The sequence below is a fragment of the Pistacia vera genome, unplaced genomic scaffold, assembly GCF_008641045.1.
Source record: "Pistacia vera cultivar Batoury unplaced genomic scaffold, PisVer_v2 Contig393, whole genome shotgun sequence".
Classification (NCBI taxonomy): domain Eukaryota; kingdom Viridiplantae; phylum Streptophyta; class Magnoliopsida; order Sapindales; family Anacardiaceae; genus Pistacia; species Pistacia vera.
The window spans coordinates 779,629-797,521 of NW_022196216.1; the positions used below are offsets into that span (position 1 = coordinate 779,629).

At 36.6% G+C, this 17,893-nt stretch overlaps 1 protein-coding gene and 1 pseudogene across 1 annotated transcript; one reads left to right on the plus strand and one right to left on the minus strand.

The window, feature by feature from the left end:
• Positions 1-2,830: 2,830 nt before the first annotated feature.
• Positions 2,831-9,880, plus strand: LOC116141129 (UDP-glycosyltransferase 92A1-like). Its single transcript, XM_031426663.1, has 3 exons — positions 2,831-3,587; positions 5,536-5,541; positions 9,295-9,880. The coding sequence occupies exons 1-3, from the start codon at positions 2,863-2,865 to the stop codon at positions 9,878-9,880; spliced, it is 1,317 nt and encodes a 438-aa protein (XP_031282523.1). The 5' UTR covers positions 2,831-2,862.
• A 268-nt stretch (positions 9,881-10,148) lies between these two features.
• On the minus strand, positions 10,149-16,458 carry LOC116141130 (annotated as a pseudogene).
• Positions 16,459-17,893: the final 1,435 nt, after the last annotated feature.

Here is a 17,893-nt window from a genome sequence, read left to right on the forward strand (position 1 = left end):
TCAGCCGGTAGTGCGCCATCCTAACAGATTTCTGCCATTTTTCGGCAGTGGTGGCCGGAATCTGGTAAATATGAATTAATGGGGTGTTTTTGTAATTTTTTAAAAAATATTTAGGGGTATTTAATTAAATTATCAAATTTAAGGGGTTTAAAAAAAGTTGAATAATATTGGGAGTAGTATTCCCAAAAATCAAAGTTTTTGGGTATTTTACTGTTTAACTTTTTTGGGAATACTAAAAGTAGTATTCTCAAAACTGAAACAAACGCAGCCTGCAATTTTTGTGTATATTTTCGTGTATTGTAATGAGTACATTAGCCAATTTATATAATGACTTTGAATACAATAAAGGCAATGATATAATACAGTAAAGGAAATGTAATAAAGTCTTAATTACAAAATCAATCAAATAATTGTAAATCAATAATTGCTTGATTCCAGTATTAATATTTTTAGCATTCCATATTTCATCATGTCTAATGATTCAGCTTTAGAATAATAAAAATAAGAATATTCTTTTTACCTCAATTAAAAAAAAAAAATTATAATATTATCAAATTAAAATTAAAATTCACGTGATCGTTGATATATCAACACTATATTAATTACCAGAAAAGCAATATCAATCATATAATCTTATGATTAATTGTGTTTGCAATCATATTAACAACTGCATTAGGTAGAATTCAAATTGAGAATCCTAAAGATAGTATTCATATTATTAGATGCATACAAAATATGAGGAGAAATAGGTTATATAAAGCCTAAAGAAAATATATATTAATGGATTTATTAATATTATCTTATCACCTACATTCAAGTATAAGAAAGAGATATTAGAAACATGGTAGAGCCGGTAGACGAATAAAAGGATTCTCATTACTACTTTGAAGTCGAAAGGCATGGGCCTTTTCCATACTTAAAGAGGTTCAAAAGGCCTTGGGCCTTTATAGATCAGATGAATTTTCTTAAATCATGGGCTTTATAGCCCACATAATATATATGGACTATGTGTGATTATCAGCATCTCCTACTTTAATTTTTTTTTTTTTTAATAAGGTTAGGTAATTGATTTTTAGTCCCATCAAAATTATCAATATTTTTATTTTTAATTATTTATATTTACTCTTCATAAAAATAAATTACTACAAATGATATAATAATTTCTAAATATACTTGCATTCAATTTTTAACCTTTAATTATTACAAAAATCCTAACTCTAAATTTTCTAAATCATTGAAGCAATTTTTTTTTTATTTCAAATATTTCTTTGTTTTTTAATTTGAAATAAGGGAGAAGGTCTAAACAAAAACAAACAAAAAAAAGCTCTCTAATCTTATTTACTGTATTTTTTAATTTATTTTGTATTAAATAAAATTTAAAGAGATTTTTCAAAATATAAAAGAGAAGTATATAGTAAACATGGGCGGATTTAGCCCCTTTGAGAGCCTACCCTCAAGTTTTTTTTTTTTTTTTTAAAAAAAAAATTATTAATATATAGACCTACAAAAATTGCTATAAACATATATGCCTAGGCTCATCCCATATTTAAAAAAAAAATGAGAATTATTATGCATATATCTAGGCCCACAAAAAACTTTTTATTAATATATATATTTCAAGCTCATATCATATTAAAAGTTTAAAACTCTTTCCACTCTTTTTCCAGTTCCACTTGTTTTTTATGATTTTATCCCCAAAATTTTTTACTCTCTCATTCTCTTCATCATGCTATTGCTATTCAATCTTAAAACTTTTAAGACTGAAATTGTTGAAGCTTTCACTACTCAAGATGTCACAATTAGCTCTGTTTTCTGTTTTATCAGTTTTAGGTATGTATATTGCTCATTTTAATTTAGTTTATTTTAAAGTTAAATCATACTTTTTTTTTTTTGAGGTTTTTTATTCTAATTTGAGGGGAAAAAATATAGATCTTGTAAGTTTATTTTGTATTTTGTGTCTAAGAATTAACTTGTTTTCCCAAATTAAAACCTTAACTATATTTTAAAAGAAATTTTTCTTTACTTTTTCACCCATCACTTTCCTATATTTCAAACGTCATTGTTCTGCTACTCAAAATAAATAAAGAAATTTGAGTTACTTTCTATGTTTATATTAAGAAATTTTTTTTTTTATTAATTCATATATAAAGTCAATGCAATGTTGACTTGATTTAAGTTTTGGTTGACTTTAGTTTATGTTAGGTCTGATCAAAATCATGAAAAATTTATATTATAATCTTTGGAAAAAAAAAAAAAAATTGAAAGAAGGTTTTGCTCAAGGTTTACTTAACACATTTACTCAAAATTTTGCTTCTCATAAAGTTATTCAAATAGGAAAGTATTGCGTTATTGTATTCTTTTTTCTCAGATTCTTGATATTGTATTATTTTCTTTGCTTAAGGTTTCATAATTTTTTTAAATTTTTATTAGTTGTTTAACAAATAATGATGGAGCTTTAAAGGTCCCTCGGGCAAAAATCCTAGATCTGTCAATGATAGTAAAAGAATGTGGGTTTAATCGCTTCATTTAGGTGAAGTATTAATCTTTCTTATTAAAAAATCTCGCGTATATATAAATTTATGAAACAAAATAAAGTTATTCTTTTTTATTTGATAAAGTTTGAGGGGTCTCCCATAGAAAGTCTAAAAAAATTGATTGCCATAGCTTTTTGTCAAAAAATGACAAGAATTAGAAAATATTTTACACGAGAAAACATTTGGAAATTTCGCAATAAAACATTTTCTCCGAAAGAGTAAAAAGATATTTGGCAAGACTTAAGAGTATCATCTTTTGTCATTTCATTTGTATACCACACGCCACTCATCTCGTCCTCCTCCACTTCTTGATCTTCGATTCTCAGCAATGGCTGAAACAAAAGAAAGCATAGTAATGTTTCCCTACATGGCTCAAGGCCATATAAATCCTTTCCTAGCTTTAGCCTTTCGAATTGAAAAAAGGAACAAATACACCATAACTTTTGTTAACACCCCTTTAAATATCAAGAAACTCAGATCATCTCTCCCTCTAAACTCCTCCATTCATCTCCTTGAAATCCCTTTTAATAGCTCAAATCATGACCTCCCTCCTAATTCTGAAAATTTGGATTCTCTTCTTCATCATCTTTTCCCCAATCTCCTTAAAGCTTCTTCATCTTTGAAACCCCATTTCAGGAAACTTATATATAATCTTATCTATCAAGAGAATGGACAAAAACCACTTTGCATCATCTCGGACATGTTCTTAGGATGGTGTATAGAGATAGCCAAAGAGTTTGGAATATTTCATTCTATATTTATTACTGGTGGTGGTTTTGGCTCTGCTTGTTACTACTATTTCTGGCTAAATTTACCTCACCGGAACACTGATTCTGATGAATTTGTGTTGCCGGATTTTCCTGAAGCTTCTACATTTCATGTCACTCACATGTCAGAGCCTTTAAGAGTCACGGATGGAAGTGATTCTATTTCAGTGTTTCATAGGGAAGAGCTACTTTGTCATTGGAGTAAAGCTGATGGAATTTTGTTCAACACAGTGGAGGAGATTGGCAAGCTTGGACTAATGTATTTTAGGAGAAAATTAGGCCGCAGGTTTGGTCTTGTTAAATGTGGAAGCCTGAAAACAGCGTCGTTTAAGTAACACTAATACAGCGTCGTTTTAGGCATATTCATTTGGGCAAATGCAGACCATAGGATTCGTTTCAGATTGGACGGCCAGGATCGATCACAGAGTCAACCATATAAAAGCGCATGATACAGTCAGTCTTGCGAGAGAGAAAACGAGAGAGGCTAGGGTTATTCTCTGAGTCGGCTATTTTCTCTGTGTTAGGGTTAAGATTCAATTCCAGATTGAGAGTAATCAGTCGAGTGATTAGGGGCTTTAATCATTCAGGTGAGAGTGTTGTTCTCTCGGGTTTGGGATATTCATAGGGTATCTTGTAAGGCTGAGTGCTGTTGTAAAACGGGTAGATCTGGTGAGTGTTGAATCTGTGTAATCTTGACTATTCTTCTGGTAATCGTAGTGCAGCGAGCTCATACCTTTCTTGAGCTCAACGTGGATGTAGCTTATCCAGAAAAGGATAAGTGAACCACGGTAAATCATGGCTTGTTCTGTGTGTTTGGTTTTGTGGTGTTCTTGTGTTTCTTGATTTGATTCTGTTGCGTGATAAATCAGTTCTGCTACTTAGGTATAACAGTGGTATCAGAGCCATTTTTCTTGAAAGTAAAGTTCGTGTTCTGGGAAATTTAGGGTTTCACAAAAAATTTAGGGTTTCCTAAATTAGGGTTACTTTCTGAAAAATTGGGGTTTCCGTAAGAGTCTCAAAAATTAAGTCCTAGAGTGTCATTCTTTCTCTGACGAAATTAGGGTTTTGTGAATTTGGGATTCTTGTGTTAAAGAAACAGAAATTAGGGTTTCAAAAATTAGGGTTTCAAAATTAGGGTTTCAAAAATTGGGGTTTTTTGATTCGATTATTACCTTGAGTTCAGAATTGATTCTAGAGAGTCAAGTCTTGATAAAGTATAAGGGTATATCGGCTGGAATACCAGTGACCGCCTTAAAAACTGCCTGGCAGCAATTGGCAACTACTGGTGTAACAACGCCAAGTACGTCTTAGACTTTCCATTTGTTTTCTTTGTGTTTCTTTCTTTGTCATTACAGGAAAAATGAGCACCACCAGAATGGAGATATCCCAATATGATGGGAAGATCGACTTCGGCAGTTGGAAAAAGAAAATGAAGGCTCTTCTCTCACATAACAAAGTTGCAATTGCACTGGAAAAGGATCCCAAGAAATGGTCAGAGGAGAAACTGGAAAAGAAGGAAGAGATTGATGAAGAAGCTTATAACCTGATCGTGATGAATCTGTCTGACAGTGTTATTCGGAAGGTAGATGGATTCGAAACTCCTCTTGGTTTATGGGGTAAGCTAGAGTCCCTATATGCTTTACAATCTGCCCCGAATTTGGCTTTCTTAAAGGGAGCCCTATTCTCTTATAAGATGGATAATTCGAAATCCATAGAGGAAAACCTAGATGAATTCCTTAAGATGAATCTAATCTTAAAGGGTACAGACCAAGAACTAGGACAAACTAGCCTTGCCATGATATTATTAAATTCCCTAACTGAAGACTACCAAGTAGTCAAGAATGCCCTTCAGTACTCCGGTACTGTACCCAGTGTTGACCTGATAGTTGCAGGTCTTAAGGCTAGAGAGTTAGAGCTCAAAACCCTTAAGAGAAATAACAGCACCCTGTTTGTGAAGGGTAGAATAGAACCTGACCAGTCTAGTAAAGGGTTCCAATCAAGTCAGGGGGGTAAGAACAAGAAGAAGTGGAAGGGGAACAACAAAGCAAAAACTGAAACTAGGAAGTGTTACCATTGCAATAAGACAGGTCACATGAAGAAAAACTGATTTGAGTGGAAGAAAAAGCAGAAACTAGGAAACACAGAAAGCAACCTAGCCTCTACTAGTAACCAAATGGATGAACCAGAAGTCCTAACAGTGTCAACATCTGACACTGCAAAGGAATGGGTATTAGACTTTGGTTGTACCTTCCATATGAGTCCCAATAGAAGTTGGTTCCAAGACTTTGAGGAGTCTGATCATGAGACTGTGTATATGGGGAACAACCAAGCCTGTAAGGTTAAGGGGATAGGCTGCATTACCCTTAGGCTAAATGGAGGAAAACTAATAAGGTTGACCAAAGTCAGATATAACCATGCTTAAAGAGAAAACTCATTTCACTAGGCACTTAGATGAAGCAAGCTGCTGCTATAAGGCTAACAGTGGGTGGTTGAATGTTTATAAAAATGAGAACTTGGTGTTGACAGGAGAAAAGAAAAATGGGCTATATGTGCTTTGTGGTAGTTTTTAGTCTGAATGCAACAGCACTACACTTGGGTCCAAAAGTTACAGTAACTGAAAAGTGGCACTTGAGATAGGCCATATGAGTCAGAAGGGAATGGATACTGAAAAGACTAGGACAATGGAAAGGATACTGTTACAAGCATAGAGTTCTGTGAAAGTTGTGTACTTGGTAAACAGCACAGAAATAGTTTTCCTAAGGGAGTTCACCTAGCAAACAACTGTTGGACTACCTACACTCTGATTATGGGGTCCAGAAAAGGTTAAGTCTCATGGGGGAAACAGTATTTCCTTTCCATAGTTGATGACTTCAGTAGGAAGGTTTGGGTTTTCTTACTTAGATACAGGACCAAGCTCTAGCAAAGTTCAAAGACTGGAAAGCACTAGTTGAGAATCAGTCTGGCAGAAAGGTGAAAGCCCTTAGGACTGACAATGGGCTGAGTTTTGTAATCTGGAGTTTGATAAGTTCTGCAGTGAATGGGGATCCTGAGACATAGGACAGTAAGAGTACAATCAGCAAAATGGGGTAGCTGAGAGGATGAACAGAACACTGCTAGCAAAGTAAGATGCCTCTTGATCACTTCAACCTACCAAAACCTTCTGGGGAGAAGCCTCCCACGGCTGCCTACTTAGTGAATAGGAGCCCTTCCACAGCATTAAACCTTCAGCCCAGAAGAAAGATGGACAGGGAGAAGACCAGAACTAGGGCACCTAAGAGGGTTTGGCTGTGCTGCATATGCACACACAGGGGGGGAAAACTAGAGCCAAGATCAACTAGATGTGTGTTCCTTGGATACCCTGAGGGCACAAAGGGGTACAGGCTATGGGACAGAGAGTCACCAGGGGTCAGAATCTTAATAAGCAGGGATGTGGTGTTTAATAAGGGAGTATTCCCATGCAAAGGCACCAACCCTAATGAAGGAACAACCAAAAGTACAGAAGAAAATGCTAAACAGACCAATACCCACACCGATTGAGGTGGAGCATACAACCCATCAAGTTCACCCACCTCAAACACAAGGCCAACTCCCCAGCTACCTGAGACTGAGCTGGAACCTGAGGAACCTGACCAGGCTGAAGATGAGGAAGAGAAGAATTCCTAGAACCACAACAAAATGACCTGACTAACTACAACTGGCCAGAGACAGGACCAGGAGGAGGTAAGACCACCTCAAGGTACTCATATGCAGAACTATATATAATGCTTATTGCAGGTACAGAAGTACTTAGGTCTGAACCTGAGACATACCAAGAGGCCATGGATCCAAGGAGAGGGACAAATGGAAAACAGCTATGGAGGAAGAAATGCAATCCTTAAAGGTAAATGAAACCTGGACACTGGTTCCAAAACCTGCTAATCAAAAGCTGACCCAATGTAAGTGGTTGTTTAAACTTAAAGAGGGTATATCCTAGCTGATCCACCTAGGTACAAAGCCAGACTTGTGGCTAAGGGGTTTACTCAAAGAGAGGGGATAGACTTTATGAAGTCTTTCCCCTGTGGTAAAATACAAAACAATTAGGTTAATGCTGTCAGTAGTAGCTTATCAAGACCTAGAACTAGAGCAGTTGGATGTCACCACTGCATTCTTCATGGAACACTAGAGGAAAAGATCTATATGAGCAACCCATGGGGTTTACTGACCCAAAGTTTCCTAACCATGCCTGCCTGTTAAAAAGATCCGTTAGGGTTAAAACAGTCCCCTAGGCAATGGTACAAAAGGTTTGACACCTTTTAATAGGCATGATTCACTAGAAGCCAATATGATAGTTGCTTCTACTTAAAATGGAGATAATCTGCCTATTTACCTGCTTTTATATGTGGATGACATGTTGTTGATTAGTAAGTCAAAAACCTTAATCAGTGAATTGAAGAAAAGACTAAACTGAGTTCAGCATGAAAAACCTGGGCAGTGCTAAGAAATTTTGGGCATGGAAATAAATAGGGATAGAAAGAAATGTGAACTCAGACTGCAGCAACAGTCCTACTTGCTTAAACTAGCACAAAGTTTGGCATGGCTGGTGCCAAACTGGTCTCAATGCCTTACAGTCATAGTTTATCCTTAGCAAGTCTCAATACCCCAAAACTAAGTTAGAACTGTTGAATGGAGAGTCTGTTCCTTATGCAAATGTGGTGGGGTCATTGATGTATGCCATGATTAGCACTAGGCCAGACCTAGCCTTTTCTATCTCTATGTTAAGTAGATATATGTCCAATCCTGGAATGGAACATTGGACTGCTCTAAAATGGATGTTAAATATAACAGTACAATTAGTGTAGGTCTGATTACTGTAAAAGAGATATTGCACTTGATCTGGTTGGCTTTGTAGAGCTGATTTGCAGGTGATAAGGATTCCAGAAAATCCACAACGCATACTACTTCACATTGGGTGGAAATTGTATAAGCTGGAATCACAGTTGCAGCCAATTGTAGCACTGTCTTCAACAGAATCAGAGTACATGCAGTCACTGATGCTGTTAAAGAAGCATTAGGTTGAAAGGAATTCTGACAGAAGTAAAACTAATTGATGGAAAGGTTACAGTGTACCAGACAGCCAGAGTGCAATCCATCTAAGCAAAAATCCAGTGTATCACGAAAGAACAAACACGTGGACGTACGTTACCATTTTGTGAGGAACCAAGTTGCAAATGGAATCATTGAACTGAAGAAGGTACCACCAGAAGAGAACCCAGCGAGATGGGCACCAAAATTATCACTCCAGTCAAGTTCAAGCACTGCATGAACTGTTGCATATCAAGTAATCAGGAGTGATAAAAGCTATGACAGAATGGGAAAGGGCAAGTACAAAAGAGTCTGTTTCCAGTGCTTCCAAGGTGGAAATGTTAAATGTGGAAGCCTGAAAACAGCGTCGTTTAAGTAACACTATACGGCGTCGTTTTAGGCTATTCATTTGGGCAAATGCAGACCATAGGTTCGTTTCAGATTGGACGGCCAGGATCGATCACAGAGTCAACCATATAAAAGCGCATGATACAGTCAGTCTTGCGAGAGAGAAAACGAGAGAGGCTAGGGTTATTCTCTGAGTCGGCTATTTTCTCTGTGTTAGGGTTAAGATTCAATTCCAGATTGAGAGTAATCAGTCGAGTGATTAGGGGCTTTAATCATTCAGGTGAGAGTGTTGTTCTCTCGGGTTTGGGATATTCATAGGGTATCTTGTAAGGCTGAGTGCTGTTGTAAAACGGGTAGATCTGGTGAGTGTTGAATCTGTGTAATCTTGACTGTTCTTCTGGTAATCATAGTGCAGCGAGCTCATACCTTTCTTGAGCTCAACGTGGATGTAGCTTATCCATAAAAGGATAAGTGAACCACGGTAAATCGTGGCTTATTCTGTGTGTTTGGTTTTGTGGTGTTCTTGTGTTTCTTGATTTGATTCTGTTGCGTGATAAATCAGTTCTGCTACTTAGGTATAACAGGTCTATTGGCCCTGTTATTTTGTCTACAGGAAGCAAAAGAGATTCTGGAGTCTCCCCAGAGGTGTGTAAAAATTGGCTTGATAAAAAACCTTGTTCAGTTCTCTCTGTGTCATTTGGATCACAGAGCACTATATCTGCATGGAATATGATGCAATTGGCAATGGCTTTAGAGGGTTGTGGCAAGAATTTCATTTGGGTTGTTAGGCCACCATTAGGCTTTGACATAAGCTCTGAATTTAGAGCCAATGAATGGTTGCCTCAAGGATTTGAAGAGAGAATCAAAGACTCGGGACGTGGGCTATTGGTTCATAAATGGGCACCCCATGTGGAGATTTTATCTTACAAATCTTTATCTGCATTTCTAAGTCATTGTGGATGGAACTTTGTGCTTGAATCACTAAGCCATGGCGTGCCGATTCTTGGGTGGCCATTGGTGGGAGAGCAGTTTTATAATGTGAAGTTGCTGGAGGAAGAGATTGGAGTTTGTGTGGTGGTTACTGGAGGGAGGAGTTGTGAGGTTTTTCAAGAGGAAATAGTGGCGAAAATTGATCTAAGACTAAAATTAATGGTAAAAATTAAGAAATAGAATAAATAATGAACAATGAAAAATAGTAAACAAATTCACAAATTACTCAAATCCAAATCCTATATGGTCCATGAATGTTGTAGGAAAAGTTCAAAGCATAAATTAAATTAAAGTGCAGTTTTACATTACAATAAAAGAAACCGTCGACAAGCAGGAATTCAACTATTAATAAATTGCAAGAACTAGAATTTGATAGTCCGGCCGATCAAGTACCACCTTTCTCTTGACATTTATGATCTCCATGACTACGACTACCGCCGCTCACCATTTATTTATAATAAGCGAGAACAGAATATACAGTTTGAGTCAAGGTAAACAGAAGCAACAAAACAGCAGCAAAGAAGGAAATCAAAGCCCATGGACTGTTAAAATATTTGTACCTTAAGTTTGCTATCCATGTGTGACGACTGTGGGCGCTATACTTGTTCACACGGACGAATATATCATAGTAACGGTTGTCAGGAGAGAGAGTGACAAAATCGTTTAGCCTATTGAACATGTTGGCAACCATTTCATCATCACCTAAACAATTATGAAGAATATTGCGCTTGCAAAGTAATTCCACATCCTTTTGGGAGTTGATGAGGCAGTCCATGAATTTAATATAGTCACTGACGAGTTTGACATTATTACTTGGAGAGAACTGCTCATAGACAATGAGATTTCGGAAGGTAGACTCGGTTTCTCCGGTAATTTCCAATTGTGGGATTTTCGTCGTTCCATTTTCAAATTTTATATCAATCAAGCTACTTCAATGAACCCTCTTAAACTTGATTCCTGCCTCCTTAAGCTCTGTGGCACAACGCATGAACCTCCTAAACTTTTCATTGGGCCTACGTGGTCTCCATTTGCGTCCATAAAAAAACCACGGACACTTTTGTTTAACGAGACGACTGCTCCGCCAATTTTCTTCACGTAGCCAGTTATCATGTATAAAGCTCAGTAGATGCTGATGCTCGCTTTTTTCTGTGGATATTTCAACACATACTGCCCATTCTCCCCTGACTTTCGATTGGTCTGGCAATACAGAATCAGCGAAGAAATTCAAAACCATTTGATGCAAATTGTTCTGTTCTGACATGGTTGTCATGCGCAACAACTCCTCGAGAACAATGAAGGGGATTTGATTTTCAATTAATAACAAATCGCGGCCCAATCTCTTGATGATCGAACTCAAAAAATAAAAAGAGTCAGCGGTACTATCTCCCGACTCCATCGTGTTATCCATAGAGTCAGCAGTACTATCTCCTGGCTCCATCGTGTTATCCATAAGCCTGCGAAGTAGCTCAATAATAAAGCAGCCATCAAGGAGCATCATATTGACTTTCCATATCTCTTTGCATTTGCTTTCCTTGTATATCTTGATTTAGTTTCTTATATCTTGATTTGGTTTCTTGATTTAGTTGATTTAATTTCTTGTTCTGTAATCCCAAAGTCAATGGGATTATTCCATGTAATTTCCCTATAGTCAGGGACTGCTGTATTATATAAACCAATTTTGGTTGATTAATAAAAGATACTGATTAACACAAAATTTATATGGTATCAGAGCAGGCCATCTAAGGCATGCTTCTCCTCATCATGTCTGATGATTCTAGCCAACATTCTTCTGCAAAAACCCAATCAATCACCATAAACACCAAACAAACCATGAATGATTTATCATCCCCATATGTCTTACACCCATATGACAATCCAAGAATCGTGCTAGTTTCATGTCTTCTCAGAGAAGATAACTATCCAACATGGCGAAGAGCTATGACCAATGCATTACTTGCCAAGAATAAATTTGGCTTTGTTGATGGAACTTTGCCGCGACCAGAACCAGATTCAGCAGATCTTGCAATATGGATCAAAAACAACTCCATGATTATCTCATGGATATTTAATTCTCTTGACTCATCTCTTCATGACAGTGTTGTTTTTTTTTTTATACAGCTAGGGAGATATGGGTCGATCTTGAAGAACGTTTGTCACAAGGAAATGCACCTCGAGTGCATCAACTAAGAACTGAGATAGTGAATACGCAGCAGAAGGATATGTCAATTGCTGCATATTACACAAAACTTAAGGGACTTTGGGATGAGTACAACGCTTATTCTCAAATTCCGCCTTGCACTTGCGGTTCAGCGAAAGCAATTGCTGTTGAGAAAGAAAGAGAAAAGGTTCATCAATTCTTGATGGGATTGAATGAAAAATATAATGTGGTGAGATCTCAAATCCTAAACACTAATCCTCTTACTTCACTAGCCTGATCTTATGCACTTGTTTAGCAAGAAGAAAAGCAACAACAAATTGCAACGACAAGATAGGCAACCATTGTTGAAGCAGCTGCATTTGCTGCATCCAAAAACAACCCGAAGGCTGTGGCAAGAAACAACAATGGTAACCGAGACACATCAAAGTTATATTGTGAACATTGCAAGAAAATAAACACACAAAGGAGACATGTTTTGAATTACATGGCTACCCGGATTGGTGGGAAAAGAACAAAACCAAATCGACACGTGGAAAGATAGCAAATCAAACACAAACCATGAACACGACAGGACAATTGACTGGATCTCCAATCGGCGGTCTCACCAAAGAACAGTATACCCAACTCATGTCTTTGCTGAATCTTGACAAGACACAGAACTTGAATCCAATTGCAAATTTTGCTGGTAAGGCAAATTCTCTTTCCAATGGTAGTGTTGAATGGATTTTAGACTCAGGTGCTTCTAACCATATGACTTGCCAGAAGAGTATCTTACACAATGAAACACAAGTCGGTTTTAACCTTCCTGTTTCCATTCCAGATGGTTCTTCTGTCCCAGTTAAATCCTATGGAGAAGTCACTATTAATCCTAACATTAAATTAAGCAATGTTTTGTATCTACCTTCCTTTTCTTGTAACCTCATCTCCGTAGGCAAATTAACTAATGTCTTAAACTGTGTTGCTCATTTCTTTCCTACCTTTTGTATCTTACAGGACCTAGCCACGAGGAAGCTGATTGGCATGGGTGAGCTTAAGGATAGTCTTTATTATTTCAGGGCACTCAGTGTGACTGCGGCATCTGCAAATGCGGTTCATGATACAAGCTTTGAGTTATGGCACCAACGACTTGGTCACCTTTCTTTTGATCAAATGTCTTTTATTGATGGTTTAAATCTTCACAAGATGAAGAATTTTTGTTGTGATACTTGTCATCGTGCTAAACAAGTTCGACATTCTTTTCCTAATAGTTCTATTAAAACTCAGAAACCTTTTGATTTAATACATTGTGATGTTTGGGGACCTTACAAAAATCCATCTTTGTCTGGTGCTCATTATTTCCTTAGTATTGTTGATGATTTTAGTAGAACTACATGGGTTTATTTAATGAGAAATAAAACTGAAGTTGATCATTTGTTAGTCTCATTTATTGCCATGGTTCACAAGCAATTTGATTCTCATGTCAAGCAGATTAGAAGTGATAACGGGACTGAGTTTACCGCTCACAAATTTCAGCAATTTTGTCAAGAAAAAGGGATTGTTCAACAATTTTCATGTGTTTCTACCCCTCAACAAAACGGAGTAGTAGAGCGCAAACATAGGCATCTCTTAGAAGTTGCACGAGCTTTAAGATTTCAAGGAGGATTACCTATAAAATTTTGGGGTGAGTGTGTTCTTACTGCAGCCTATTTGATTAATTATGCACCCACACCACTCTTAAATGGAAAAAGTCCTTATGAAATCTTGTTATCTCGGAAGCCAAATTACTCACATCTTAAAGCTTTTGGGTGTCTTTGTTATGCTTCGGTTATTCCAAGGTCTAGTGATAAATTTAGTGAACGAGCCAATCCTTGTATTTTCATTGGATATCCTTATGGTCAGAAAGGATATAGAGTTTACAATTTGACAACTCATAGAATTATTGTCTCAAGAGATGTCGTGTTCCATGAAACCATCTTCCCGTTTCAATCTTATTCCCCAACAAAATCTTCCATCTTATCACCTATACCTGTGTCTATCATAGAACCTGACATTATAGATCATCATGAGCAGGGAGTTAATAAGGATGGTGAAATAGATCTGGCTGACCGAATTGATGAGAATAATACAACCAATGAGCTTCCTCAAAACAACATAGATGATGAGAGGGTTGTAGATAATGACAATACAACCAATACATCTCAATATAGGAATGATCAAGCTACAATTTCCCATGACCTTCCTAATCTAGTACCCATTGCAATCACTCATCCTACCCGACAAAGAAAGATGCCAGCACACTTCAAGGATTACATTGTTGAATTGCCAGGAAATAATAAAGACACATCCCAATCTCATGCCAATACGGTTTCCTCAGGTACTTCTTACCCTTTATCTCATTATCTTTCCTACTCACATTTTTCTTCACAGCATCGTTGTTTTCTTGCGGCCATCTCAACCAATGATGAGCCAACATCTTATACACAGACAATTAAAGATACTCGGTGGCAAGAAGCAATGAAGAATGAGTTAGAGGCACTTGAACAAAACAACACTTGGACCCTTGAGGAATTACCTTCTGGCAAGATAGCAGTTGGATGCAAGTGGGTGTACCGAATTAAATACAAGTCTGATGGGACCATAGAACGATACAAGGCACGCCTTGTAGCCAAAGGGTACACTCAAGTGAAGGGATTGGATTATACTGAAACGTTTGCACCTGATGCTAAACTCACTACTGTTCGTACCTTACTAGCAGTTGCAACAATCAAACGTTGGACTTTACATCAGATAGATGTTCATAATGCCTTTATCCATGGGGATCTTGTGGAGGAAGTCTACATGAAACCTCCACTGGGTTATTTATCCAATAATGATTCACGGGTCTGCCGACTCCAAAAATCTTTGTATGGGCTAAAACAAGCCTCTCGGCAATGGTTTGCAAAATTTTCCACCGCTATTCTTCGATATGGATTCACTCAATCCAAAGCTGACAGCTCATTATTCACATACTGCAGAGGAAATTTTTTTCTTACGGTTCTTGTTTATGTTGATGATGTGGTCATGGCAGCCAATGACAATGTGCATCTCAATCAATTCAAGCAATATTTAGAATCTTGGTTTCCCATCAAAGATCTTGGTACTCTTAAATACTTCCTTGATGTTGAAGTTGCTCACTCTCTCGAAGGCATTGTTCTTTCTCAACGAAAGTACACATTGGACATTTTACAGGAAGCAAGTTTACTTGGTGCAAAACCTTGCCATTTTCCCATTGAACAAAATCACAAGTTAGTACTTGATGACAGTCCACCACTTCATGATCCTAGCTCCTATCGTCGTCTGGTAGGACGCTTGATTTACTTGACCATCACTCGGCCTGACATTTGTTATTCAGTTCATGTCCTTTCTCAGTTTATGAATCAACCTCACCAAGGTCATTGGCAAGCTGCTTTGCGGGTTTTGAGATATCTCAAATCAACACTAGGTCAAGGTATTTTCTTTCCTTCTACAATTTCCTTATCACTTTCGGCCTATTGTGATTCGGATTGGGCAAGTTGCCCTTTAACCCGGCGATCTCTCAGTGGGTATTTCATCTTCCTTGGCCATTCTCCCATCTCTTGGAAAAGCAAGAAACAAACGACTGTTTCAAGATCCTCAGCAGAAGCAGAGTATCGATCTATGGCCATTGCCACATGTGAGTTAATTTGGTTGCAGCAATTGCTTTCAAACTTAACTGTCTCACTTTCTTCTTCTACTCACTTATACGGTGATAATCAAGCTGCCATGCATATTGCTAACAATCCAGTTTATCATGAAAGAACAAAGCACATTGAAATTGACTGTCACTTTGTTAGAGATTGCATTCAACGAGGATTGTTAACAACTCGTTTCATTTCTTCGCGCCATCAAGTTGCTGATTTATTTACTAAAGCTCTTGGCAAGAAACAATTTCAGTTCTTGGTTGGCAAGTTGGGCATTCGAAACCTCCATGCTCCAACTTAAGGGGGCGTATTGACTTTCCATATCTCTTTGCATTTGCTTTCCTTGTATATCTTGATTTAGTTTCTTATATCTTGATTTGATTTCTTGATTTAGTTGATTTAATTTCTTGTTCTGTAATCCCGAAGTCAATGGGATTATTCTATGTAATTTCCTTATAGTTAGGGACTGTTGTATTATATAAACCAATTTTGGTTGATTAATAAAAGATACTGATTAACGCAAAATTTATACATCATTTCCACAAACTCTTTCGTATCAATATCTGAAAAATCATCTGCATAGCATGAACGAGCTTGTTCTTCCAAATTCCTCATGGCAGTGACATACCTATTCAGAGCTTCTTTCCCTCTTCGTTCGAGAAGCTCTTTTAGATACTTTTTTTTGTGCTCTTCCATCTCCTATACTTCTGGCTTTTCGCGATGATAAGGACCAATTGCTAGCATGTATGGTTCATAGGTACTTTCCTTCCCCTTACGTAGATGTTCAGGTACTTTAGATATGGGACGACTAGACGATGTTGATTTCAGATCAGCGAGCTTTCTAGTGATACGATTAGATAATCGATCATCTACTGTTTTAGCTGCTACGTTCTCTTTACCACCATCTTCATCAGGCATCTCTATCTCAGTTCTATCGGGATGAGATGAATGATCATCAGCCATCTCGATCTCTGACTGATGTATTACCATCGGTGTCCCCACAAATCATAAAGGATATCAGAATTACCATGCATGCATAGGATCATTAGTAGGAAATCACGATTTTGATCTATGTTATATTTCTTATAATATGAAAAATTACAACAATTTTAATCTAAGCCTAAGTCAGGTAGTGTATGTCTTTTAAGTAGAAATTTGGAAGGAGTGCACATACAGTGGGCTTGCTAAACAACTATATATACAATGTTTTGATTTCTTGATTCCAAAGTACATGATCTCAATTCTCAAACATTCCCCATTCAATATCTTAACATACTAAGCCCTCCAACCGTTGTATAAGTGAGATTCTTAAGACCTCTTTTGCGAAACATATCCTCCAACGAAGAGAGAAATCAAATTAGCAGTTGAAACTTGGTTCCCATAAACAAATTCCTATGCCGATCGATCTCGGATTTAGTTCACTTGTGATTTCTCAAAAACTGAAACATGATGTTCTTTACTACTTAGAGCATGATGATTCCTAATTCTTAACTTCACATCAAGATGTATTACACTAAGCTCATGTTCGTTTGGGTTGAATGAAATAAAAAATGGGAATCTCATATCTAATCTCTTGTTTGGTTAACAGAAGTGGTGCAAGGAATATAAGTCTTATATTCCTTTAAAAATGATATAGTAGAATTCCTTCCAAAATTACTAGTAATGGAATGTTAAATGTCTAGTTTACCTTTTTAAAATACTAATTCCTCATTACCCCTAAAAAAGTTAATTTAAAAATTATTTTATTAAAATAACTCAATTTCAAAAATTCAAAAATTTATGAGTAATATTAAACTTACAAAAAAAAATTACAAAATTTTTTATACAAAATGATGTGACAAAAAATAAATAGAAGAGTGAGTATAATGAGTTTGACTTTTTATATTCATTTTTCTATTCAATTTTTACTACCTCACGTTGTATGAAAATCTTTGTAAGATTTTAATATTATCGTTTAAATTTTTTTTTTTCAAAAATCTAAAAAGTTTGAAATCAATCAAATTCACCCAGGTTGTCGATGTTGTTATTGGCAATTTGGTATGTCACAGACAAGAGACTGAAGATCTGCATATCTAGACAGATTTTGACCCTCAAAGACTGACATACTGACATCACACATGGTTATCCTCCATCACGATAATTGGGTGTGACATCACATTGGCGATCTTTAGGGGGTATTTGTCTGAGCTTATGAAAATTAGCTTATAAGCAATAAGTTCTTATAAGCTAATTTTAGTTTATAAGCATTTGAAATTTTAAGCAGTTACGTGTTTGGTTAAAGTACTTATAAGTGACTGATAAGTAATTGATGTGTTTGGTAAAATGTGGTTTATAAGTACAATTTATTATAAAATGACT